Raw genomic sequence first — 26542 nt, 5'->3', positions numbered from 1 at the left:
GCCTCGGGCCTCGGGCCCGATCCCGATCCCGATCCCGATCCCGATCCCGATCTCGATCTTGGACTTGGACTTGGACTTGGACTTGGACTTGGACTTGGATCTTGGATCTTGGCAATTGGTCTTTGGGTGGTCTTTGGGCTTGGTGCTTGGCCCAAACTATTCTTTTTGGACCACCGCCGAGTCAGCAATCCAAGTGGCTTGACACGTCGTCAAGCGAGGCACAGTCACGGTTGCCACGTGAGAAATCCACACGCTCCACACACGGATGGCACACTCCTGCCACACGTCTGTAACCGACGTCGGTTACGAATTGCCATGATGACAGCCATCATGGCTGTTGACCCCCTGCAGTGGACTGAGCCTATAAATAGGCCAGCCATTCCATGCATCACTACACAATTCAAAAAGCATTCTGCATCATAAGCTCTCTCCCTCTCCCTGCATAGTTTTTTCTGTCGAAGCTCTGCCCTCTCCTCCATCCAGTTCGCCGGAGCTCTGTTGATTGCGGTGCTGCATCAATAGAGACGTAGCCGTTTTACCTTTGGGGACGACACGCCAAACCGAAGAGCACTACCGGGGCGTATCTCGTCTTGCGGGAAGAGGCCTCCTCGACTCGGCTAATCACACTGGTTTAGTAGTTTCGATTATACGTTGTATTTTTTAAGTTCAGTTCTTCCTTTCCTTTCTTTTGGGTTGTATTACGCCCGGTAGTTATCTTTGTAATCCGAGAAACCAACAATCGCAAGACGAGATAACTTGCCTTTGAAGGAATTTGGACTTCTAAACTGAACTAAAACTTTCGAAATATTAAACACCTTTGCTGGAGATGTCTACCGACTCCAACACCGCCGCTGCCACCACCGCCGCCGCCATTCCCTCCACCATGGCGACCACTGGACCGGTCAACACTTCATCGATTCCCTCGATGATGCCAACTTCTGGCTTCCCAGCCGCTTCATCCACCGTCCCTTGGGTTTGGGACAACCCCTTCGGGGCGTCCACTGGTTCCACCTTTGGTGGTTCGGTTGGTTCCACTTTTAGTGGTTCCTTCGGATCCTTTAATGGATCGAGTGTTGGTGCCTTCGGGCTCAATACTAGTGTTGGATCTTTCGGGATCAACACGAATGCTGGGGCCTTCGGGTCTCATGCGGGTGCTAGTCCCTTCGGGGCTGGTACGACCATGGCGGGCTCTATGCCCAACATGAATGGTGGGGGCTCTATGCCCAACCAAGTTGTTGGCTCCTTCGGGGGCAACGGAATTGGTTCCTTCCAAGGACCAACTGCGGCACCTTTGGCACCAAGAATGATGCCACCTGCCGAGAAGCCACCAAAGTTTGGAGGATCTGACTTCAAGCGGTGGTACCAGAAGATGTTGTTCTACTTGACAACATTGGGCGTCGCCAACTTCCTCACGGAGAACGAGCCGCCCGCGCCAAGCGACCAAGAGACTAGGCTCGAAGTCATGGCGGACTATGAAGCTTGGAGAAAAGGGGATTATCTATGTAAAAACTTTATTTTAAGTGCATTAGATGATAGCCTCTATAATGTATACTCCAATGTAACCACATCTAAACAAATGTGGGAAAGCCTAGAGAAGAAATATAGCATAGACAATGCTGCAGGGACTGAACAGGTTGTAGCATCCAAGTTTATGGACTACAAGATGGTCGACTCTCGACCCATCATGGAGCAAGTCCAAGAGCTCCAAATGATCATCCACTCCTTAGTGGCTGAAGGGATGACCTTGCCCGATAAGTTCCTAAGGTGCACGATCATTGACAAGCTCCCTCCAAGTTGGAAGGACTTCAAGAGTTATCTCAAGCACAAGCGAAAGCAGATGACCCTTGAAGACTTGATCGTGAAGTTGCGCATTGAGGCCGACGTGCGCAAAAGTGATCAAAAGGCTAAGGGCTTCACCCCAAATGAAGCCAAAGCCAACCTGTTGGAGCGGGGCGGTCCCTCCAACAAACGCCCTCGCCCAAACCGTCCAAACGACAAAGGGAAGGGAAAGCAGCCTTCAAAGAAGTTTGAAGGCGACTGCTACAAATGTGGCAAACCGGGCCACTTTGCCAAAGACTGCCGCAGCAAGAAGAAGAAGCCGGCAGCCCACGTCGTTGAGAAGGAGTTCAAGGACTGGGATGAGAACGACCTCATTGCAGTGGTCACTGAAGAGGTTAACCTTGTTGATAACAAGGGAGGCTGGTACATCGACACCGGCGCTACTGCTCATGTTTGCTCCGACAGGAGCAAGTTTGCCTCCTACACTGCTGTTGAAGGGAGGAAGATCAACATGGGGAATCAAGCATCGTCAGAAGTCCTCGGCGTTGGCAACGTGATTCTCATGATGACGTCTGGCCTAACTATCACTTTGAAGGATGTGCTGCATGTCCCGGACATCCGCAAGAACCTAGTGTCAGGATCAATACTAGTTAATAAAGGGTTTAAACTTGTATTTGAGTCCGATAGGTTTGTCTTGTATAAGTTTGGAAAATCCATCGGAAAAGGTTATGTAACCGATGGGCTTTTCAAGCTTAGTGTAGCAACTCGAAGTGTTGCGAAGCCATTGGCCAATAAGAATAAAGCATCTACTTCCTCTTATTTGATTGAGTCTTCAAATTTGTGGCATTGTAGATTGGGACATGTAAATTCAAAAGCCATTAAAAGATTAGTAAATTTAGATTTACTAAAGGCTAATGAATTGGATATCCAAGATAAATGTGAAATTTGTCTTGAAGCAAAATGACTAAGTTGCCGTTTCACTCGGTTGAACGAAGCACAAAACCCCTTGAATTAATTCACACGGATGTATGTGATTTAAAGATGTTGCAAACTAGAGGTGGTAAAAAGTACTTTATCACTTTCATAGATGATTGCACAAGATATTGCTACATTTATCTTTTAAGAAGCAAAGATGAAGCAATAGAGGCGTTCAAAAATTATAAGAACGAAGTTGAGAATCAACTTGGTTGTAAAATCAAAATGATTCGAAGCGATAGAGGAGGCGAATATGTAGCCCCGTTTGAGGAGTTATGCAACGCAAGTGGTATAATTCATCAAACAACTGCTCCATATTCACCACAATCCAATGGTGTTGCAGAACGCAAGAATCGAACTCTAAAAGAGATGATGAATGCACTGCTACTCAGTTCAGGATTACCACATAACATGTGGGGGGAAGCTGTTTTGACAGCAAACTATATCTTGAATAAAATCCCTCTCAAAGGAAAAGATGTTACTCCTTATGAGTTGTGGAAGGGAAGGAAGCCATCCTACAAATACCTCAAAGTGTGGGGGTGTTTGGCAAAGGTGATGGTTCCTCCGCCCAAAGAAGTTACAATCGGACCTAAGACGGTTGATTGCATCTTCATTGGATATGCACTTAACAGTAGTGCATATCGATTTGTTGTTCACAAGTCTGAAATATCGACTATCACAGTAGGAACAACAATTGAGTCGAGGAATGCTGTATTTCTCGAAAATACCTTTCCTTGCAAAGATAAGGAAAAAGTATCAACCAATTCTGAGACAAGAATTGAAGAAGCCACTAGTTCTAAACAAGTGGAAGAAGAAGCCACTAGTTCTAAATCAACAGATGCGGAACCTGAATCGCGCAAGCGTGCAAGGCCCGATCCAAAAGATACAGTACTAAGACGTGGTAATAGAGTCAGAACACCAAAAACTTTTGGTCCTGACTACATTGCTTTCATGTTGGATGAAGAACCAACATCGATAAAAGTAGCCTTTGCTGGCCCAGACGGGCTGCATTGGAGAGAAGCTGTTCAAAGCGAAATTGATTCAATTTTGCTAAACCACACATGGGTGTTGGTTGATTTGCCCGAAGGTGCTAAACCTTTAGGATGCAAATGGGTTCTTAAAAGAAAGTTTAAGGCCGATGGAACAGTTGATAAGTATAAAGCCCGATTAGTAGTAAAGGGTTTTAAACAAAAAGAAGGACATGACTTCTTCGATACCTATTCACCTGTAACAAGGATTACATCTATCCGGGTGCTTCTCGCTATTGCTGCATTGCACAATCTCGAGATTCATCAAATGGATGTAAAGACCGCGTTTCTGAATGGTGAACTAGAAGACGAAATCTACATGGAACAACCCGAAGGGTTTGTAGTACCTGGACAAGAGAAAAAGGTATGCAAGCTCGTGAAATCCCTATATGGATTGAAACAAGCGCCATTGCAATGGCACTTGAAGTTTGATAATGTGATGTTATCAAATGGGTTTAAAATCAACGAGTGCGACAAATGTGTCTACATCAAGAGCACTAATAACGGTCATGTTATAGTGTGTCTCTACGTTGATGATATGTTAATCTTGGGTAGCAACACTCAAGTAATTAACGATACAAAGGCCATGTTAAAGAGAAACTTTGACATGAAAGACATGGGTCTAGCCGATGTAATTCTTGGAATGAAGATTTTAAGAACGAATGATGGAATCATCTTAACACAATCACATTATGTTGAGAAGATATTGAATAAATTCAAAGCCTATGATGGCGCGCCGGTTAAGACTCCAATTGAACTCGACGTTCACTTGAGCAAAAACAAAGGCGAGCCCGTTGCACAAGAAGAGTATGCACGGGTCATCGGGTGCATTATGTACTTGACTAATTGCACTCGACCTGACATTGCTTGTGCCGCGAACAAGTTAAGTCGTTACACGAGCAATCCAAGCAAAGAGCATTGGAGAGCTCTTGTGAGGGTTTTGAGATATTTAAAACACACTCAAAATCTTGGGCTACACTTCTCGAGATACCCCCCGGTGCTTGAAGGGTACTGTGATGCCAATTGGATATCCGATAATAGAGACTCACTTTCAACAAGTGGATATGTCTTTACTATTGGGGGTGGTGCTGTATCGTGGAAATCCACAAAACAGACCTGTATAGCCCGATCAACAATGGAATCGGAGTTCATTGCCTTGGATAAGGCTGGTGAGGAAGCCGAGTGGCTTAAGAACTTCCTTGAAGACATTCCATGTTGGTCTAAGCCAGTGCCACCAGTGCTGATTCACTGCGATAGCCAAGCGGCTATTGGAAGGGCAAACAATGGTTTCTATAACGGTAAGTCTCGACATATACGTCGACGACATAACACCGTGAGACATTTGATCACAACAGGGGTGATTACAATTGACTATGTGAAGTCAATAGATAATCTAGCGGATCCGCTAACCAAAGGGTTAAACCGTGATCAAATGAATAAGTTGCTAGAGGGAATGGGTTTGAAATCCACAAACTAAAGAATTGTCATAGTGGTAACCCAACCATGATGACTGGAGATCCCAAGAACTTGGTTCAAAGGGACAACTAAGCTATGAGAGTTCATGGAAAAACACTCAAACTATATCTATTCCCTAGAGAGCAATAGAGTGTTGGAGAACTTGCCTCGTGGTAAAGGCTAAGTCTATGACTTTTAATGGTTCTTAAGGATCTCAAAGAGATGGAATTCTCAAAGAGACCAAGTATGGCAAGGTACTTGACTAAGAATCACCTACGTAAGTGCGAAGTGTGGTCGCTTCATAAAAAACGCACTTATGAATCCAAAGTGGTGTCCAAGACCGCAATGGACACAAAACGTGAGAACGGATGAGGTTGAGGTGTTTAAGTGTTAACACCATTGTCTCGGTGCACGCCGTGGGGGATTAGTTCAAAGCATCGCGCTACTAAGCCGCCTGTGTATCCGATGGTGTCGACTATGGAGGGTTCAAAGTCAACAACTACCTATCCTTATGCTTATATACCTCGCGAGGGTTGAGCTTGTGTCTGCATGCATATGCATTCGGCTATTTCCACTCATGTGGGGGATTGTAAAAAATCATGGATTAAATATGCCCGGTCAATGGATTTTGACCAAATAATAAATGTGACGAGACATTTAATTTTGTGAAATTAAATGACATAGCGTCGATCTACATTTTACGTAGGTAAATGTAGTATATTCACTTTCTCAAATCCGATTTCCGGTGAGTGAGAAATAGTGGATTAAAGTTGGGCATAATTAGCTTTTAATTAAAGCTTGGAGATGGAGCTTAGGGAATAATTAACTAGTGTTAATTATCCCACATTGGAGGATTAACACATCTTTAATGTGTATAAATTAAGTGACTTTATGTTACTTAATAATTATAGTGGACCAAGATGGGTGAAAGAGCCCACACGCGCGCACACGCGCGCGCCGCCGCCGCCCGCCCGCCCGAGCCCGAGCCCGTGCCCGTGCCCGTGCTCGTGCTCGTGCTCGTGCTCGTGCTCGTGGTCGCGGGCGCGGGCCGCGGGCCTCGGGCCTCGGGCCCGGGCCCGAGCCCGATCCCGAGCCCGATCCCGAGCCCGATCCCGATCTCGATCCCGATCTCGATCTTGGACTTGGACTTGGACTTGGACTTGGACTTGGACTTGGACTTGGACTTGGACTTGGATCTTGGCAATTGGTCTTTGGGTGGTCTTTGGGCTTGGTGCTTGGCCCAAACTATTCTTTTTGGACCACCGCCGAGTCAGCAATCCAAGTGGCTTGACACGTCGTCAAGCGAGGCACAGTCACGGTTGCCACGTGAGAAATCCACACGCTCCACACACGGATGGCACACTCCTGCCACACGTCTGTAACCGACGTCGGTTACGAATTGCCATGATGACAGCCATCATGGCTGTTGACCCCCTGCAGTGGACTGAGCCTATAAATAGGCCAGCCATTCCATGCATCACTACACAATTCAAAAAGCATTCTGCATCATAAGCTCTCTCCCTCTCCCTGCATAGTTTTTTCTGTCGAAGCTCTGCCCTCTCCTCCATCCAGTTCGCCGGAGCTCTGTTGATTGCGGTGCTGCATCAATAGAGACGTAGCCGTTTTACCTTTGGGGACGACACGCCAAACCGAAGAGCACTACCGGGGCGTATCTCGTCTTGCGGGAAGAGGCCTCCTCGACTCGGCTAATCACACTGGTTTAGTAGTTTCGATTATACGTTGTATTTTTTAAGTTCAGTTCTTCCTTTCCTTTCTTTTGGGTTGTATTACGCCCGGTAGTTATCTTTGTAATCCGAGAAACCAACAATTAGTGGTTTCCCCATCACTAATAATAAAGCCTCTATTCTTTCACGCATTTTATTTTGATAATTAGTTGAACAAACATATGATAAATCTCTAATGTATCATTCCTAACCTTCTAATAAAGAGTTTTTGTTAAAAGTCAAGATTACGAATATTTGACAATCTCAATTAAAAAAATTAAAAAAACTCATACCCACTGCAGTTTATTAGATAAAAATTTAATTAGAATCTTTGGTGAGAATTGTTGAACAACTAGTAAATATAATGTGCTTAATAATCACAATTAGTTAAAATAGAATAGTGTAACTTTTTTTAGAGAATCAATGATTAAAGTAGTATCATACATCTTCCATTTCATGAATAAAAGACAAAATTTTATCATTTTAGGATGTCCATCAATAAAATACACATTTATATTTTTCTATTTTCAGTAATTGAACCTCACACTCTACTAATTTATACTCCTCATTCTACTATAAAATTAATATTTATAAAAATATACCCCAGTAAAATCTATTTTTGGAGTTGCACCTCATAGTAGGACAGCTTTGCCGAAACTATTCGAGATAGGACTAACTTCGGTTCTTCGTATGTCATCCACGGTCGAGAATGGGCGTCGCTCGGCGATCCCATAAATACCTTTTTTTTTTATCAAGTATTGTGCGTGAGAGTCGCTTATGACTATCAATATGGAAACATGACATTGAGCTAATTTTCTAAATATGGTCTGTTTTGGCCTTGGGCACATTTAACGAATTGAATATTTAAATTGAACTGGGCTCAAAACACAGCCCAAGCAAAATGGGTTTATTTTTATTTTATTCTTTTTAAAACATCAATGATTTTGCCTAATACTCGGGTAGAAGTGAAAATATAATAATGATTCACCTTTTATCATTATTTATCTTTAATTTATCGCGGACAATTTTATTTTATAGACCCAACAGGAAAGACCAAGTTTAATGCCATTGCCATGATTTATGATAATGTGGTTAGCGTTTCAAATGTAATGCCAATTCCATATAAAGTATGCTCATAAAAAACCGTTAACCATAATTAAACTGAAAGATCCGTCACCAAGCAAAAGCCCCACATTTTAATAATTAGTAAACATTTATAAACTTTGCGTCCCAGCAATATATGTAACTGAAATTGAAATTGAAATTGAATGACCATCATATACACTTTTCTACGCAATATATATCAACACAAAAAAACAAATATTCCCATGGTGATCTTGCAACTCACATCCCAAAAACGGCAACTTTAGTTGCCAAAGAAATTGATAAAAAGTATGGTAATCTTACTAGTAATTTTTTTTTCTGTGTTCACTCTTGCTTTCTCCAATCAAGAATATGGATGTTGAGGTCGAAATGGTCACACGCTTATAAATGGGAAACCTTTATTGATTATGTTTAAAACACCAAAAAAAGGGCATGCAAAAACCTGACTCAAAGTTAAGCTTGGAGACTGATATCCAGTTAAAGAAACTGCATTAACTCAAACAAACCTCATGAAAAAAGGGAAAAAAAATGAAAACTCCCTTTCCCCAAAACGGTGGTGTGTTTAATCCGTGATCGTTTTTGTTCCTTGCAAGGCAAAAAATCCTAGCAAATTGGATTTCCTTCTCTTCCAATCCACACCTATAAACAAACCCCTACAAAGGAAAGGAATAACAGAAGTAGCCATGTTAATTAGGACATCTTCGTCTATAGAAATCATGGAGGACGAAGAAGAGAAGGCGCCGTTACTTTCAAAGAAAGAGCTGCCGGAAGTAGACAGAAACCTCATCCAACAAGGCATCAGCCAGACGTTCCGAAGCACGGCTTGCCTTGCCAACCTCCTCCCCACCGGCACGGCCCTCTGCTTCCAGGTGACGTGAATTTCTGTCATGATACAAATTTCATATAGATTTATTTATAACCGTTATTACGTATTGAACATATAAATGACAAATATAAATCACTAAATTGTTGTGAAATTTGTTTCTAGTGTTTTGATCAAATTTTTCCATATTCAATCCGATGCCACAACTTTTCTTAATTAATTTTGCCAAGTTGAACATAGTACTTATTATTTTATCACATATATGCTCTTATGTGCATTAATTAATCAAAGTCAAATATTAATTAATTAAAGCATCATTGACAGGTGCTCGCGCCAATATTCACAGGCGGAGGAAAATGCGAGGCGGCAGGCCGGGCCATGACGGCCGCGCTCGTGGGGCTCTGCGCGTTGTCGTGCGTGCTACTGAGCTTCACGGACAGCGTCAAGGACAAGAAGGGGAACGTTTGCTACGGCTTCGCGACGTTCAGAGGCATGTGGATCATCGACGGGTCGGTGACTCTTCCGCTGGAGATCGCCGCCAAGTATAAGGTGAGGTTTATCGACTTCGCGCACGCGGTGATGTCTTTGGTGGTGTTCGCGGCGGTTGCGATGTTTAATGATAGTGTGGTGGAGTGCTTGTGGCCGTCGCCGTCGCCGGGGACCAAGGAGGTGCTGGCCGCGCTGCCGGTGGGGATCGGGACGGTGGGAAGTATGTTTTTCCTTTCTTTTCCGACCACGCGACATGGTATTGGCTTTCCCCTCTCTTCTACTTCAACGTAATGCCCCTTTTTTATACTACTCCATTTTATAGATTCCAAACATAATTTATTAAAGGCTAATAATTTTTTTATAGTCGTATTTGTTTTTTTATTGACCTTTGTAATTACCTAAGGACACATTATTTTTTAGTACTACACATTTTTGGGCACTTCAAACGGTGAAACTCATCCTTTCGGAATCATTGATAGAATCGAATTAATTTCGCAAAGATTGAATAGTTGCAAACAAGAAACGATATTGGTGTTGCAACAAACACACACCATGGAGGAAATCGAAGAACATTCAGGCAATTCATCGGCCATTTAATGCAGACACTTTAATCGACATAATCATGCCTTAAAATTCGAAAATTCACTATAAATTCGTTCCAAATTGTATCGGCTCTAGTACCAATTGTTTGAATCATTCCGAGAGATTCACATGCAAATACATGTCGAATAATGTTTGTCTTTAAAATGAAATGGTACCAATGAACTTTAATCGGATTTGTAATTATATTGACTTTTGGGAGCCAATGGCCCAAAAACAACAATCAAGACGTCTTGTCTTGCTATCAAACCCTTCACATTTAGTTAACAATTTGATTTTCTATAATAACAATCTAGCACTAGATGAAAAGTGAAGACATAAGGCTGCAGATGATCAGATATCATTGTTGAGGTCCGTCTCCAACTCATCGATCAGCTTAGCCTTCAGCAACTCAGAAGCTTCACGAACTTTCCTTCGATCCCAGAACCCAACCACCACTCCATTCCATATTTCCTCACCAGGAATGCATCCATCAACAACCATCTCCTCCAGAACCCGAGCAGCCTCGTGCAAATCTCCTTTCTTGCAGCAGAATTGTATAAGAGACTCAAAGGTTCTTGCCTCAACCGATATGCCTCTACTACGCAAGCTCCGGTACAGAGGAAAAGCTTGGCTATGGCTACTCAAGCTACAAAGACCTTGCACCACTCTATTGTGAATTCGAACATGAAGGCCCCAAGTTACTCGATTTGGAGTTATCCCGGAAAGAGACATCTCATCGAGGAAATTTGCAGCTTCGTGGAACTTCCCCACCTCACAGAAGCCATTGATCACTTTCGAATACAATCCTGCATCAGGCTTCAAGTCTTGAAGCTTCATTCTATCAAGAATCTGAACCATTTCTTGGATTTTACCCTCCTTGGAGAGCCCATTTATCAAGGAACTGTAAGTGATGGAGTTTGGAACTAAACCCTTTCGCGCCATCCTCTCCATTAGCTCAATGGCCTGCAACGAATGCCCATTCTTGCATAGGCCATCGATCAGAGAGCTGTAAGTGTACACATTCGGGTCCACGCCTTTCCTTTTCATCTCCTTGAAGAGCTCCATTGCATCGGAGAGCTTGTTCGACTGGCACAACCCGTGTATCAGGCAGCTGTAGGTGAAGACCGAGGGCGCACAGGCGTTCGCCTCCATGTCGATGAGAAGCTCCTTCGCCTCAAGAATCCTGCCGCCTCTACACAGCCCATTGATCAAGGTTCCATAAGTGTACGAATCGGGAGTGTGGCCTCGCTTTGGCATCTCCTTGAAGATCTTGAAAGCTGAATCCATAGTTCCAGTGCTCTTGCAGAGTGCCTTGATCAGAACATTAAGCGAGGGGACGCTTGCCGGAATCCCCTGCTTCCTCATGTAACGGTAAAACGTGAACGCCATTTTCAAGTGGCTTTCGTCGACCAGAATGGAGAAGACTGTTATGTAAGTTCTCGCGGTCGGTTCGCATTCGAACTCCTTCATCTTTCTGAAAATCCTGACTACTTCGACGGGCTTGTGGACTCTGCCGTATGCTCTGCAGATGGAGAGGAATATATCTTCGTTTGCATTGCAATTCTCTAGCTTCATTTGGGCGAGCATTTCCTCGGCGTGATGGAACTTGTTGGCGGAGAGGAGTCGCCGGATCATGAGGCCGAATGTGGTTTGGTCGTGGCTGAAGCCGTTGGAATATTCGGCGGTGGCTGATTCGAAGACGGAGATTGCTCTGTCCAAGTCTTTCTCAGCTGACATCAGCCGCTCGACCAGAGACGGCGTGATTTGCTTCGGCCACTTTACCATCGACTTCGTACCCATTTTCCTTTTTTTTTTTTTTTGGTTAGAGATTTCGTCGAACAGTTTGAAGTCGTTCAGCTGGTACGAAAATTCTACGACACAAGTGAAGTCACAACATTGACAAATCCGGAAGATAGTGCGCCAACAGTAACAAACCTATTTTTTCCAGTAGTTGAACAATTCCGGCGAGCCAGAAACGAGAGATCGGGATGCTAGGCGACGCCGCTTTTTCAAGCTTTAGTTTTTCCGGTGAGATTTTATTCGGTTGTTGCTTGAGATTTTAAGCGAGTTGGACGCTCTAAATAGTTGGGCCAAATTTAGAGGAAACATCTATAAAGTACTTCAATACTCATCGTATTGGGCCGGATCATATGTTTGGGCCAGGTTGGGCCGAACCCTCTTATCGATGGACTTTTATATATTTCTCTAAAAATAGCAATATTTAAATTACAAATTTCAGCTAAATTCTAGTCATTTATTACAAAGTTTGAAAATATAACAGTATAAAATTTTAGTATTTATTTTTTTAGTTATCTCCAATCTTTATTGATGTGAGAATCGAAATTTCCCCAATCTTGTGCCCAAATTTTTTTCTCTTCCTCAAGGCCAAATCTCCCCCTATTTGGACAGTCCTCAATTTATGTCATATTTCTATCGATTTTAAAAATAAAATTTTATGATTTAATGTTATATTTTAAAATTTTACATTGAATAGAATATGACCAAATTTTATACTGATTATAATTTCAAAAGGTAGTAAATCATTTGATCAATATGGATGCTAAGAAATGGGGTGGGAGTGTGTAGAACCTCTCGCTTGGCTCGGATAAGATAAGATAAGAATGGCCCACTTTAAAATTTATCACCCTTCCATTTGATTGATAAGGATAATCGAGTCATATTACTATATCCCATTTAGAAATACAAAAAATAAAAATGTAACACCACTATCCAATTTGTCGTGCTCCACTTAATTGGCCGTTGGACGAATGCATTCTGATATTTTTAATTGATTTGTGACTGTTAAAATTTTGTCGAATTAATATTTTAAGAATGGGATATATGGTTGATGTCCTTTTTGTAATTATTTCATTTTGTTGTAATTGATTTCACAAGAATCAGCTACATAAAATGTCTTTCTTGTGAAGTGGTTATGAGTCACCTATGTTGAAATATATGTTTATCTAAGATCAATTCAATAAAAGTTATTCACCAAATAGTGAGTGGTACGGTAATGTGAATAATACGATGTAAACTAAAATTTTAATTTATGTATATTTCGATTTTCTCCTTGTTTTGTAAAATGAAATGTGCATCACAGTCGCAACTCAAGGCCTTAAATATGATTTGATTTGATTTTATTATGATCATAAAAAATTAAAGATAAAAAAATACTCCCTCCGTCCCGCCCTACTCGCACTTATTTCCTTTTTGGGCGTCCCAAGTTACTTGCACTCTTTCCATTTTTAGTAAAAAATTTCACCTACAGCCGTCATTTTTGACTTTCCTATACACTCATTCCTTAATCTCCGTGCCGAAAAGGAAATGAGCGAGTAGCCCGGGACGGAGGGAGTACTATGGTTCAAGTTTATTGTCTTCGTCTTGAGAGGCAATGCCATGCCATGCCATGCCGCCCACCTGTTTGCCACTGCACCTTTTCAAAATAATCCGCGGTAGATTTTAGTCCCTTGGATTAAACTTTCAATTTATGCGAACCGTCGATTTCATTAGCCGATTGCATCCACTCATCCTCGATCGCCACTCCCCTGGTGTACATTAACCTTCAATTTATTCCTAGCTCAGGCCTCAATCACTCTCCCCATTCTACTTCTCTTTGCAGTCAAAAATGGAGTCTCGCGTGCTCACCGGCGCCACCATTCGCGGCCTGCCTATTCCCCTCAAGCCGTCGGCTAGACTCACCGGGAGCTGCACTCTCCCCGCCACCAAGCTCACAGGAAGACTGAGCGACGGCGGGAACTTGATATGGGGAAGGCAGCTCCGACCGGCAATACTGCTCGAAGCTTCACCGGCCAGCGTCTCTGTTCTGCCGATGAAGAGAGAGAGCATCCGCTCGTGCTCCGCCACTGCGGAGGGCAGCGACTCCGCCGGGTGAGATCACGTTTTGATGTTAATTTTTTCACGAGAAACGCTAACACGACTCCGTTTCGTGATTTCCTTATCCTCAATGCATTTCTTCTTCGCAGGGGAGCTAAGGTCGGGTTTTTAGAGAAATATCCGGCGCTCGTCACCGGATTTTTCTTCTTCATGTGGTACGTCTCCTAACTTTATTCATCTCGCCTGTTAATGGAGATTTTGGAATGAACAATTCCATTTTTGTAGGTACTTCCTGAACGTGATATTCAACATTCTCAACAAGAAGATCTACAATTACTTCCCCTATCCATAGTAAGCATTTTGTGACTAGTTATAATTTTGATTTGAGTCACAATTATCCAAAATTTAGTTGAGTAATTGGGCAATTTTTGCTGCAGTTTTGTATCAGTTATACATTTGTTTGTTGGTGTTGTCTACTGTCTCGTATCCTGGGCTGTTGGCCTCCCTAAGCGCGCTGTAAGTGCCTCGTCAGCTCTTAGCCCCATTATCTATGGTTGTAGGTATAATGTACTAACATTTACTACTAGTATATACTATTAGCTTTAATTCTTTTTGAGTGATCGCCACCATAAAAACGTCTAATTTCTGAGATGGCTAGTAGTTGTATAATGGAGATTGAGAATCTGATTTTTATGGTCCAGACTCGTTAATGTACAATAGCTGCTGATCTCATACTTCTGTAATAATGCACTTGGTAATTGTATGTTATCGGCATTAATCATTGTTGTGATTTCTTCTTCTTCTGCTTCTTGGTATGTTCCTAGCCAATTGACGGGAACCTCTTGAAGTTGCTCATCCCTGTCGCTGTATGCCATGCACTAGGCCATGTAACTAGTAACGTCTCTTTTGCTGCCGTTGCAGTCTCGTTCACTCACACTATTAAAGGTGATCATCTGTGATTCGGACTGAAGCTTTTTTTTCTTAGAGAGATACTCATTTGGCTTGTCTTTTTCTTTAACTTTGGATCAGCCCTGGAGCCGTTCTTCAATGCTGCGGCTTCACAGTTCATTCTTGGACAACAGATACCTTTGACGTTATGGCTGTCTTTGGCACCAGTTGTTATTGGTAAGTTCCACTTTCACCTTATGAAGTGCCAAGTTAAGATTTTTTGCACTTGTAAAAATTGGAGCAAGCAAAATATTCATGGCTACACTCCAAAATAACTTTGATGGATCTAATAATATGATTTATTTTGTCCTAATGCTGGACATGGTTGTCACTTATAATACATGACTATAAGCTAGGCCATTTTCCTCTATCCAGTTTCAAAGTTTTAACTTGACCGACTAACTGCAGGTGTGTCGATGGCATCACTGACCGAAATGTCCTTCAACTGGTTGGGCTTCATTAGTGCAATGATTTCCAACATCTCCTTCACTTACAGGAGCATATACTCAAAGAAAGCTATGGTCAAGTGGTCTTCTTTTACCTGAATTTCGACTGGATCACTATCTTCTCTAGTATGTCTCATCTTTATCTGATGAATTCTCTATGCAGACTGATATGGATAGCACGAACTTGTATGCCTACATTTCAATCATTGCCCTTATCGTCTGCCTCCCTCCCGCGATTATTGTATGTTTTAGTCTCTCTCTCTCTCTCTGTCTCCATGTATTTATGCACTATTTATTTCTTCTCAATTGGATTCCTCACTCATGCTCTTATGCACCAAACAGATTGAGGGACCTCAATTGCTCAAGTCTGGTTTCAATGATGCAATTGCAAAAGTGGGTCTGACAAAGTTCATCACGGATCTTTTCTGGGTTGGAATGTTTTACCACCTCTACAATCAGGTAACTACTTGAGCATTTAAGTTATTAACTTATTATATTTAATTCTAACTAATTCCTCTAAAGATACTGTTTTTTAATTAAAATTAATTATTGCTTCTTAGCTACCTAACAAATTATAAGTGTTGCTGCCCAGTCATGTGGCAATGGTTTATTCCTTTTCAAGCTTGGGATCTTACAACCTAATCTTTTTACACTCTCAGCTGGCAACCAACACCCTTGAGAGAGTGGCGCCTCTAACACATGCAGTTGGGAATGTGTTGAAACGTGTTTTCGTGATTGGCTTCTCAATCTTGGTCTTTGGTAAGATTCTTCTACAATTTTTGGCAATTTATATGCAACATGGATGATGAATGTAATGGCACAGCGAGATATTTATTATGAAATCTTTGATCTCAGGTAACAAGATTTCACTACAAACTGGTATTGGTACTTCCATTGCCATTGCTGGAGTTGCTATGTACTCTTTCATAAAGGCTAAGATGGAAGAGGAGAAACGAGTAAGACCAATTATAAATCCGTTTACAATCGCAATTACTTAAGCTATGCTGCATGGCCTGCTGAAACTAAACGAAAAGCATATCACGAATCAATAATCATCATCCTACTATTATGAGCTATAAGCATCTTGATTACCGGGAAGAAAGTTTAGGTGTTCTTTCTTGTTTGATTTACATGATTTTTTACGTTGGCGTGATGAGTTTGTTGCTTTGTTCTATGCAGCAAGGGAAAGTGGCATAGGTGCTGAACACAGAAGAAGTCTCAGGTGAAGTTGTAATACTATATATCTCCGACAACAAACTGGCTGCCTGAGAACATCTTTTGGCGTCTATTAATCTTCTTTTATTCTACTTTCAACTGTCGTATGTATTTTCGGTTAATAATATGACTCGTGGCGCGGTCAACATTGTGATCAGAAGCCCTGAGCTTAATTGTTATTAGAAAGTCGAGGATGAAATTTGTGAATAGTCTATTTTCGTGGGAACAGACTACTGGAAGGGGTTTCATTTTAATTTCTTTTTAATGTTCTTGTTCTTCGTCCTCGTTCTCACACTGATCTGAGCGTTCTCGTGTGAGTTTCTGGGATGATTATTGTAAATAATTGAGTTATCAGGTAATGAATGAACTTTTCCTCATTTTGCAATTGGAAAAAAATTGATATACTGAGCATAGCAATGACACAACAGAAAATTTAACGCATTTATGTAAAGATAATAGTAGTAGTAATGTTACATAATTCCAAGGATATAAAAGACAATTTATCCATGTAACATATCATCGTTGCAATACAAATAATTAATTATTGACAATAAATAAAGGAAACTTAGCTAGTTTTAGAAAGCAGTTTTCACTATAATTATATCCCATTTTAAAAAATGAATTGCAGCCATTTGTTGATTATTTATAGTCCACAACTGGATTCAAGTTCCTGATACGGATCAAATGTAAACCCGGCCCAATATATGGCCATTTAGCTAACAAAGCCCACATCTTGATATTCAGATTAGCGGGAGATTAAACTAGAAAACAAAAGATTAAAATTGAAGGAAGCCCCAAAATACCAAAAACACCCAGAATCATAAATCGAAGTCCCCAGCTTTTATTTTACCCCTCAAAGAAAAACAATCGAATAAAAGCCCCTCGAAAATAAAAATATTTAACACATTTGGAGAAAAGATGGATTTTGATAGAACCGAGATGGAGCTAGACTATTACTGCCGCTACTGTTGTTTATGTGTTGTTGGTGGATTTAATTTCTTCGCTTTTTTATTGGTTTTTATTAATAATTCGTCTCTGGATCTCCAAATCTCCTCGTTTCTTTCTCTCTCTATCTACAAATTTCGTATTCATCAATTGGATTCGCAATCACACCTGTCTCTATATATTTTATATATCGTGTTTCTATTTTTTTATATTACATGGACTTCACACGCGCGTCAAATTCCTCGCCTTTTTATTTTGTTTTGTGTTCTTTCCTGCCGAGATAGGGAGGGGAAGGATTTTTATTGGCCTTGTTGGAACCCTAGCTACTGAGGGGCGGAATTTTGATTTTTAGAGTTTGTGGTTACCGATTGATCTCTAATGGATGCTGGTTCCGAGGGGGAGATCAACAGGATCATGAATCATAGCCCGCCAGAGGGGTCTAAGCGGCCCAAGCGCCAGATGAAGACGCCGTTTCAGCTGGAAATGCTCGAGAAAACCTATTCCAGTATGTTGTCTTTTTTTCCCCGGTCATGTGGATGTTGTTCTGCTCTGTGGTGATGCAATTCGTGTGTTTCTCTCTCTTGTTTTTTTTTTCTTCTAAAGAAAAGTTTTTTTTCTGGGTAAGTTTTATTTTGGTTATACTAGGATGTTTATGTATGCTGATATGATTAGTGTTGTTATTAGTAATTTGTTTATCAGAAATTTTGTTAGAAGATGCGTGGCACCTGTATGTTTCTTTTTTTTTCCTTGTTTCGTAGATTGGTTTTCGAAAAAAAAATTGGACTAAGTGATAAAGACTTGAGGTTGTTAAATTGCTGAGTTTCTTTCAAGTTCTGAAACCGACGTGTTGTTGTCAATTGAATGTTTGAATTGGTTTGGAGCGTGGATATAAAGAAAGTGCAGGCTGTGTTCTGATTAAATTCTACTTGTGAGTGATGGTATTGGCTCTTGTGGCTCTTTTATGCAGTGGAGACATACCCCTCCGAGGCAACCCGTGCTGAACTATCAGAGAAACTAAGTTTAACGGATAGGCAGTTGCAAATGTGGTTCTGTCATAGGAGATTGAAGGATAAGAAGGAGTCGGTGGGTGTGCCAACCATGAAACCACACACTCCTGGACCTGTTGGAAGGAAGGGATTCATCGAGCCCCCCAGAGAGGAACTGATGACAGCTGAACCTGGCAGTGGACATGTCTCTGGTTCTGGATCTGCCTCTGGCTCTGGGTCAGGTTCAAGTCAGTATAATGCTGAAGATGGTATGCCTATGGCGCCTACTAGGTATTATGAGCCACCTCGATCAATCATGGAGCGTAGAGTGATTGCATGTATAGAGGCACAGTTGGGAGAGCCTTTGAGGGAAGATGGACCAATTCTTGGTGTGGAATTTGATGAATTGCCTCCTGGTGCATTTGGTGCCCCTATAGGTATATTTGGTCTTCTTACTTATTGGTAGTATTCAGAACATTGAATAATACATGGCTGTAAGGTATCAAGGCTTAGTTGATAACTTATGTTACCTTAAGATATATACACGAATTGTTTAAGAACTTACAATCTCTGTGATGCTCATATTTCAGTTCAAGTGGAGCAGGAAGACAGATACAGACATTCTTATGAGAGCAAATTATATGGGCAGTACGATGCAAAGCACATCAAAGTTTGTTCTCTGTTCTTCATAAATAGTTTATAATGTTTCTTTACTTTAACTTGTTATACGAACTCTAGTGGTGCTAAATGAGAATAATTCAGTTCTCATTTCATACCCCTTCCCTTTAATGTACTCTGAAGATAGTACCGTCATTAAGCTGCTTTTACCACATCGCAATCGATACTTAAATGACATAAGTCACTAATATCTGTTGATTGTTGTTCCTACACACCAGCAGTTCTACTACTTTTGTTTCACTGAAATCAACAAATGGCTGAAATTTATACAATCCTATTTCTTAGACTACATTAAGTGGCCCTCATGAAGCCTTGGAGACCAAGATTAGGACTGATGCATATGGACATGTCACTCAGCCGTACGTATATGACTCACCAGTTGATGGTCCTCTCCCGAAAGGTTCATCGCTTAAGCATGAAAATGGGCTTCTCTCCAGAGAACATGTTGTTGAGGGTCACACCTCAAGAACAGATCTGTATTTGCAGCCAGGCAGACAGATGCAGCTTTCCTTGTCTCCTAGTACTGACTTTGTTACACCAAATGATACTAATGTTTATATGGAGAGGAAACATAAGGTAGTCCTTTTATGTTTGGTTTTTAGTAATAAAAAGATTTGAATATTGTACTGATCAATCTGATAATTTATCTTAACATCATATAGAATGATGACTCTCGAATTGGAAGAAATGGTCAATCCCATGAGAAGAAGATCCGAAAAGAACTTGAGAAACAAGATGTATTAAAGCGAAAGGTCTGGGCTTTTGTTCATTTTCTTTTAAGGGCTAGTTCATTGTGAGGTAACTGCACAGAATCTCGGACTTGCTGACATCTGTCTCTGTTATTCTGTCCACATTGTAGAGAGAGGAGCAAGTAAAGAAAGAAATGGAGAGACAAGATCGTGAAAGAAGGAAGGAAGAACAACGACTTCTGCGAGAGCAGCAGAGGCAGGAGGAAAAATTCCAGCGTGAGGAAAAGCGTGAAATGGAGCGGAGGGAAAAGTTTATGCTGAAGGAACTTATGCAGGTATGTTTTAAGGTTATGTTTGACATACTATCTTCTTTCTGACTCGTTATCTTTCTTGATTGTGGTAGTGACTATTGAATTTTATTTTGTTCCAATTGCTAAATCCAGGCGGAGAAAAGGAAACAGAAAGAAGAGCTCCGCAGAGAGAAGGAAGCAGCAAGACAGAGAGCTGCAGTGGAGAGAGCGACAGCTAAGAGAATTGCTAAAGAATCCTTGGAGCTAATAGAGGATGAGCGTCTTGAATTAATGGAATTGGCTGCTTCAAGCAAGGGGTTACGTTCAATATTGTCTCTTGATTATGACACTTTACAGAATCTTGACTCATTCCGAGGTTGGTATTGCTCACTACATTATTGTCTCTTGATGGTGACATTTTTTGAAAAATCAAAGACTTAGGTATCTAATTTCAATAATTATACCAGAAATGATATATTGGTACCAGTACTTTTCCTTTACATTCATATTTATGTAAATGCCATGGAACTGAATGCCATGTTTAGTGCTTCTTGTCAGTGCCTTCACATAACTCGTACTTGCTGATTCTTCTTCTTTTAGATCTTACACTAGATCAAGGGTTATACCAGCATTTGATAATATAAACCAAAGCGTGTCGTGATTAATACATGAGGGTTTTAAAGATATAACTAGAGAGGGAGTTGTATTTATAGTTGGGTTGCTTTATGCTGAGAGTTATTTATTAATTTATTTCCCCTTCAGATGCTTTGTGTGATTTCCCTCCAAAGAATGTAAAATTGAGAAAACCTTTTGCCATTCGACCTTGGATGGATTCAGAGGAAAATGTTGGGAACCTCTTGATGGTATGTTTCTATACTGCAACTTCTTTCATCTTCACTTCCTTTCCAATGAGTTAGAGGGGACCTTCATATTCTGGAGATAATACTCCATGTTTTATGAATTTCTGAAATAATATTTCTCTTTCAGGTTTGGAAATTCTGCTTGACATTTGCAGATGTTCTTGGCCTTTGGCCTTTTACCATCGATGAATTTATACAGGCTTTTCATGACTATGTAAGTTTTAGGATGCTTTTGTTTTTCTATACTTTCTGACAAGCCACTCTTCACTTTTATTAATTCCTTGTTGTTTACTTTCTTTTTTTGACTATTCTATTGTCACCCTTGTCTCTGTGTACTGATGTGAGAGCAATAACCATAATTCCATTTTTTCTGAGTTCCTTTCATATTTATTCATCTCGGCTTTCCTTTTGATTTCCTTATTTTCACCTCTTGTTTCCGATGCAAGTATTCATGGTTTCTTGCTTCCTCGTCATAGGATTCAAGACTACTTGGAGAAGTACATACTGCACTTCTGAAGCTTATTATAAAAGATATTGAAGATGTCGTGCGAACTCCTTCAGGTGGGCCAGGCACAAATCAGTATAGTGCTGTTAACCCTGAAGGTGGACACCCTCATATTGTTGAAGGGGTGAGTACTCCCAGTGGATCCCATTCTTTTTTATTTACTTGGGGTTTTGTTTTTCAATAGCTGTTACATCATTAATATCTGGCCACTGTTGTAGGCTTATATGTGGGGTTTTGACATAAGAAACTGGCAGAAGCACTTAAATCCATTGACATGGCCGGAGCTATTAAGGCAATTTGCACTATCAGCTGGTTTTGGCCCTCAGTTGAAGAAAAAGGGCATTGACCGTGTTTCCAAGAATAATAACGATGAGGTATCTTTTTGGTTCTGCCTCCATGACTCCATGTGTATTCCATGTACCTGAGTACATACTTGTCTCCAACTGCATTATACCAGACTTCAATTCCAGGATGGAACTGTTAATATCATATGGGAAATCCAAAAAAATTAAATTGTTAGAGTAATACACTTATTATTAGCACTCAAACAGCAAATTGATCATTAAATTCCACTCACTTCATGCTCTTGAAAACACCGTAATTTCCTTTTCGTTAACTTTGGCTATATATAATTGCACTCATTAATATAATGCTTGCCATCTTTCAGAATAGAGGTTGTGAAGAAATAGTGTCTACTCTAAGAAATGGTTCAGCAGCTGTGAATGCTGTTGCTATTATGCAAGAAAAAGGACTCAGCCTCCAACGCAAGTCAAGGCACCGGTTGACTCCAGGAACAGTCAAATTTGCGGCTTATCATGTCCTTGCTCTTGAAGGCAGCCAAGGGCTAAATGTTATAGAGCTTGCAGAGAAGATTCAAGTAAGTAATAGCTAAAATTTCATAGTGCTTCTCTGATTGTGTTGTCATGCTTCACTTTCAGTTTTCAGGATTTCTAGTTGGGTTACACTTTACTATGTCATGTGGTTTTAGTCTTTCATGTGGAGACAGAGAGTATGTTTTGGCTAAAAATAATGTATGTTTTGTTGATTCAAAGTCTATGTTAAGGATCATATTGATCATGTGGTTAGACATGTCGAAATATATGTTAGTGGTAGGCGCCAGATTGAGCATTGATGACCGCACAGGATTGAGAAGGCTTTTGGTGAGCCTGAGCTTGAGCCGTTCCTTAAACTGGATTAAACAAGCATGGTCTTTAGTGTTTATCATAGTAAAAAAGAGGGAAAATATGCTTTTGGGTTGGGAACTTGGTGATGGGGGATGGCCTTCTTATGTTTTACTTTGGTTTTGTGTATTTTGTAGAAATCTGGGATCCGTGACTTGACAACAAGCAAAACGCCTGAAGCTTCAATATCTGTTGCCTTGTCGAGAGATCCAATACTTTTTGAAAGAATTGCTCCTTCGACATATTGTGTGCGGCCAGGTTATAGAAAGGATCCTGCTGATGCTGAATCAGTGATTGCTGAGGCCAAGGATAAGATACTGAGATATGCAAATGGTTTCTTAGCTGATCAAAATGTCGACGAGGAAGAAAGGGAGGATGATTCAGAAAGTGATGCTGCAGAGGGTACAGAAGTTGATCCTTTAGCAGCCACTTTGGATAAAAACGTTCCAAGCAATCAAGTTGTCTCAGACTCTGGTAATGGTAAAGGCAAGCTTCCTGGTGATGGTTTACTGCAAAATAAGGTTGCTGCAGCTGGTAAGAATTTAAATGTCTTGTTGCATTTTTTATTGCAACTTTTTTTAAATGTTTGAAATATGAAAGCTCGAGCAAGATCACCAATTAGCTACCTTCTCTTTTTGCAGATATTGGAGATGCTAATCCGGGCCAAGATGTTGAGATTGATGAAAGCAAAACTGGTGAACTCTGGATCCAAGGGCTCACCGAAGGAGAATATTCTGATTTATCTGTCCAAGAGCGTCTTAGTGCCCTTGTTGCCTTGATTGGTGTTGCAAATGAAGGAAATTCAATTCGTGTAATTCTTGAGGTATGATATTTTTTTAATGTTTTAAACTTAAAGAAGGGTTCTAGATCAGTTTAAACTCAGAAGGGCGACTTCTGACTAATATAATGGTTGTAGGACCGCATGGATGCTGCTAATGCTCTTAAGAAACAGATGTGGGCTGAGGCACAGCTTGACAAAAGGCGAATGAGAGAAGAACCTATTAACAAGTTGTATGATTCTTCTTTCAATGCGATCACAGAGGGTGGTTTAAGTCCACTAGATGCAGAAAATAAAGCTTATGATCCCATATCTTCTGCTGCGGGAGAGGATGCTCACAATACCATTGATAATCCTGACACTTCCATGGGCCAATTAGTTTCTCCAGCCCAGCAGAATGGAAATATAACAGAGAGGTCAAGGTTGCAGCTAAAATCTTATATTGGCCATAGAGCAGAAGAGCTATATGTCTACAGGTCATTGCCCCTCGGTCAGGATCGAAGAAGAAATCGTTATTGGCAGTTTATAGCTTCGCCTTCCTGCCTTGATCCTGGTTCAGGGAGAATTTTTGTTGAAACTCCCAATGGCTGTTGGAGACTTATCGACTCCGAGGAGGTAGTTACAAATTTATTTACCCAGCTCCTATTCCCTCCTTATCTGTTTTCTAGTTAAATGCTTTGTTGTTGCGTCTGTAATGTTCCTATCAGCTAGATTGTTCTTGGAAATGCCATCTTTACTCTATTTCCACCCTATGTTGTTTTTGTTTATACTATCTCAGCTCATTTGATACTCCTTTTACACTTCTTGCAGGCATTTGATGCTCTTTTGACAGCGTTGGACACTCGGGGGACAAGAGAATCCCATCTTCATATTATGTTACAAAGAATTGAAGCGTGTTTCAAGGGAAGTGTTCGAAAGAATCGTTTGTATCTTAATGGGGACAAGGGTCGACAAGAAGATACTGAACAAAATTCTAGCTTTGTTTTTGAAAGTACTGAGAGTCCGAGCAGTGCAGTTTCCACTGCCAGTTTTGATACACTAGAACCGTCGCTTTCATTCAGAATTGAAGTGGGAAATAATGAAAAGGAGAATTATAACTTCATGAAGAGGTATGAAGACTTACAGAATTGGATGTGGAAAGAATGCTTCAACTCATCCATTGTGCGTGCCCTGGCATATGGGAAGAAAAGGTGCTCGCAGTTATTAGGAATTTGTGACATTTGCCTTGCTACTTATGCTGAGGATGATTGCCCTTGTTGCCGCCTGGCCCAGAGCATGATTTCCACTAAAGGACATTTCCCTGTGCAATTCAACTGTGAAAATAATATGATGGATGGGAGAAACAGCCCACTGAGAATCAGATTGATCAAGACTATCCTAATCTCACTGGAGGTGTTACTGTGTGCTTTTTTCTGCATTCTAGGAATCATGTAAAACCATATGCTTACCCTAATTATTGTCTTACAGGCTGCTGTTCCCTCTGAAGCCCTTCATTCTTCTTGGACTGAAGACCAAAGGAATTCTTGGGGTTCTGAGCTCCACAACTCTTCATGCACTGACGGTCTCCTACAGGTGTTTACACCACAAATGCTGCTAGTACTTTATACATGATTGTATCTGGTCTACTATTTTTATTCACACACTTATTTGATTAGATATCTGATTGGTGTTTGGCAACAATTTCAGGTCCTTAATCAGTTTGAGGCTGTCATAAAACGTGATTACCTATCAGCAGATTTTGAAACAACTGAAGAATTATTGTGTTTTTGCGAGTCGAAATCTGCTGTTAATAAATCTAATTACCCTGGATCTGTTCCCCAACTTCCTTGGATTCCCAAAACTACTGCTGCTGCAGCTCTGAGGCTTTTCGAACTGGATGCATCCATCTTCTACACCCCAAGTCAGAAGGCTGAGTCTCACGATGAAAAGAAAGTGGAAACTCTTCCTGTGAGTGAATCCCTCCCTCCCTCCCTCCCTCCCTCTCTCTGTCTCTCCCCCGCCCCCCAACAACCACCCTCCCTCCAAAAAAAGACCCACTTATATTATGCTTTTAACGAGGCTAAAATATGCAAATGTGGAATGTCTCTTTTTTGCATTGCTTGGTTTCTTTATTTGCTGGTGGACTATATCATGAAGCTGTACCTAAAAGAATTGCTTGATAATTCTGATGATTGATCTTGCTGGCTTTATATGAATTCAGTACGCATGCTTCTAAGTTTATTTTTCTGTGGCATACAGAATCTGGCATTACGATATGGTCACCCCAAAGATATCCAGGGGGCTGAATCTAGGGGATTCGACAGATATGGATCACTGGACGAAAACTGGAATCATCTTCGCGACGCCCCTGGTAGCTCTGGGTACAGACAGGTGGCTCGTGGTAGAGGAGGCCGGCCGCGTGGAAAGTCACAGAAAAGGGTCATTAATTCGGCACCATCTGGCAAGCGGAGCATGAAACAAGGTGAGACGTTAACTCATTTCCTTCTGCAGCAGGGAATGAGTGCCCCAGGGCAAAAGCATAAACGTGGTCGCCGAACCGTGAGGAGGAGGCCAGAGAAGAAAGATGTTGCAGAGAGTAAACTGGACAACTTGTATGACAATGACACCTTCATGAATGCCGTGGAGGAACCAGAAAATTCTGGCAGGGAGGAGGCGGTAGCGCCTGATTTTAGTGCTAGAAATATTGTGGGTGAGAACGATGATAGTAGCAACAATATGGATGTCGACTCAGATGAAAATGTCGATGACGACTCCTATCACTATAGTAAATGGGGAGCAACCACCTATGACACCATCTCTCACAGAAGCACTGAGCTGGTCGATATGAGCGAAGATGAAGCTGATGACATTGGTGATGGACAAGGTTATGATGAGGAGGATGGTGAGGATCTAGGGGGAGATGTTGAATTTAACAACTTCCCCGACCGGGATGTCGAAGGGAACGAGGATGATGATGGTTCTGAGTCGTTAGCTTCTGGAGATTACAGCGATGACTGATCGCTAGCTATACAGTGAAAATTATTTTTCCTATTTTTTGGTATTCTTTAGAAATGCAGCAGTTGAATTAGCTGGTCTGGTGTAAACTTGGTTATTGTTTTCTTAATCCAAAGGGCTACGAGTTGCCTTTGTTAATGATTAATTAGGAATACAGCATAATATAAGACATACTATGTTAAATGGTAAAAAGTTGATTACAGACTATTATGATATCTTGAGCTACCAAATTGC

The 26542-nt window shown here is 41.2% G+C and overlaps 4 protein-coding genes across 4 annotated transcripts; 3 read left to right on the top strand and 1 right to left on the bottom strand.

Annotated features, from left to right (window-relative positions):
* Positions 1-8645: 8645 nt before the first annotated feature.
* On the top strand, positions 8646-9823 carry LOC121773333 (protein DMP4-like). The gene is made up of 2 exons (XM_042170160.1): positions 8646-8934; positions 9213-9823. Exons 1-2 carry the CDS (start codon positions 8749-8751, stop codon positions 9666-9668), a joined length of 642 nt encoding a protein of 213 aa, XP_042026094.1. The 5' UTR covers positions 8646-8748; the 3' UTR covers positions 9669-9823.
* A 129-nt stretch (positions 9824-9952) lies between these two features.
* Positions 9953-12036, bottom strand: LOC121773331 (pentatricopeptide repeat-containing protein At5g46100-like). The gene has a single exon (XM_042170159.1). The coding sequence runs from the start codon at positions 11757-11759 to the stop codon at positions 10311-10313; it is 1449 nt and encodes a 482-aa protein (XP_042026093.1). The 5' UTR covers positions 11760-12036; the 3' UTR covers positions 9953-10310.
* A 1409-nt stretch (positions 12037-13445) lies between these two features.
* On the top strand, positions 13446-16779 carry LOC121773712 (triose phosphate/phosphate translocator, chloroplastic-like). Its single transcript, XM_042170626.1, has 12 exons — positions 13446-13847; positions 13943-14008; positions 14079-14144; positions 14231-14309; positions 14618-14738; positions 14823-14918; positions 15150-15262; positions 15351-15428; positions 15530-15646; positions 15847-15946; positions 16043-16143; positions 16367-16779. Exons 1-12 carry the CDS (start codon positions 13585-13587, stop codon positions 16382-16384), a joined length of 1218 nt encoding a protein of 405 aa, XP_042026560.1. The 5' UTR covers positions 13446-13584; the 3' UTR covers positions 16385-16779.
* A 503-nt stretch (positions 16780-17282) lies between these two features.
* Positions 17283-26453, top strand: LOC121775162 (homeobox-DDT domain protein RLT1-like). The gene is made up of 19 exons (XM_042172166.1): positions 17283-17852; positions 18315-18770; positions 18924-19003; positions 19297-19587; positions 19674-19763; positions 19871-20035; positions 20144-20366; positions 20753-20853; positions 20978-21064; positions 21327-21479; positions 21574-21729; positions 22023-22232; positions 22674-23070; positions 23178-23359; positions 23453-23929; positions 24125-24706; positions 24782-24886; positions 25001-25261; positions 25553-26453. The coding sequence occupies exons 1-19, from the start codon at positions 17726-17728 to the stop codon at positions 26309-26311; spliced, it is 4902 nt and encodes a 1633-aa protein (XP_042028100.1). The 5' UTR covers positions 17283-17725; the 3' UTR covers positions 26312-26453.
* The last annotated feature ends 89 nt before the right edge of the window (positions 26454-26542 follow it).

This window comes from Salvia splendens, chromosome 17, assembly GCF_004379255.2.
Source record: "Salvia splendens isolate huo1 chromosome 17, SspV2, whole genome shotgun sequence".
NCBI lineage: Eukaryota > Viridiplantae > Streptophyta > Magnoliopsida > Lamiales > Lamiaceae > Salvia > Salvia splendens.
This window is presented reverse-complemented; position numbering and strand designations above follow the sequence as displayed.

Coding starts and splice junctions, on each gene's coding strand:
- LOC121773333 (XM_042170160.1), top strand. CDS start 8,749: ATGTTAATTAGGACATCTTCGTCTATAGAAATCATGGAGGACGAAGAA. Junction 8,935..9,212: donor GCACGGCCCTCTGCTTCCAG/GTGACGTGAATT, acceptor CATCATTGACAG/GTGCTCGCGCCAATATTCAC.
- LOC121773331 (XM_042170159.1), bottom strand. CDS start 11,759: ATGGGTACGAAGTCGATGGTAAAGTGGCCGAAGCAAATCACGCCGTCT.
- LOC121773712 (XM_042170626.1), top strand. CDS start 13,585: ATGGAGTCTCGCGTGCTCACCGGCGCCACCATTCGCGGCCTGCCTATT. Junction 15,263..15,350: donor TATACTCAAAGAAAGCTATG/GTCAAGTGGTCT, acceptor TTCTCTATGCAG/ACTGATATGGATAGCACGAA. Junction 15,647..15,846: donor TTTACCACCTCTACAATCAG/GTAACTACTTGA, acceptor TTACACTCTCAG/CTGGCAACCAACACCCTTGA.
- LOC121775162 (XM_042172166.1), top strand. CDS start 17,726: ATGGATGCTGGTTCCGAGGGGGAGATCAACAGGATCATGAATCATAGC. Junction 20,854..20,977: donor ATGTTGGGAACCTCTTGATG/GTATGTTTCTAT, acceptor TTTCTCTTTCAG/GTTTGGAAATTCTGCTTGAC. Junction 23,071..23,177: donor AAATAAGGTTGCTGCAGCTG/GTAAGAATTTAA, acceptor CTCTTTTTGCAG/ATATTGGAGATGCTAATCCG.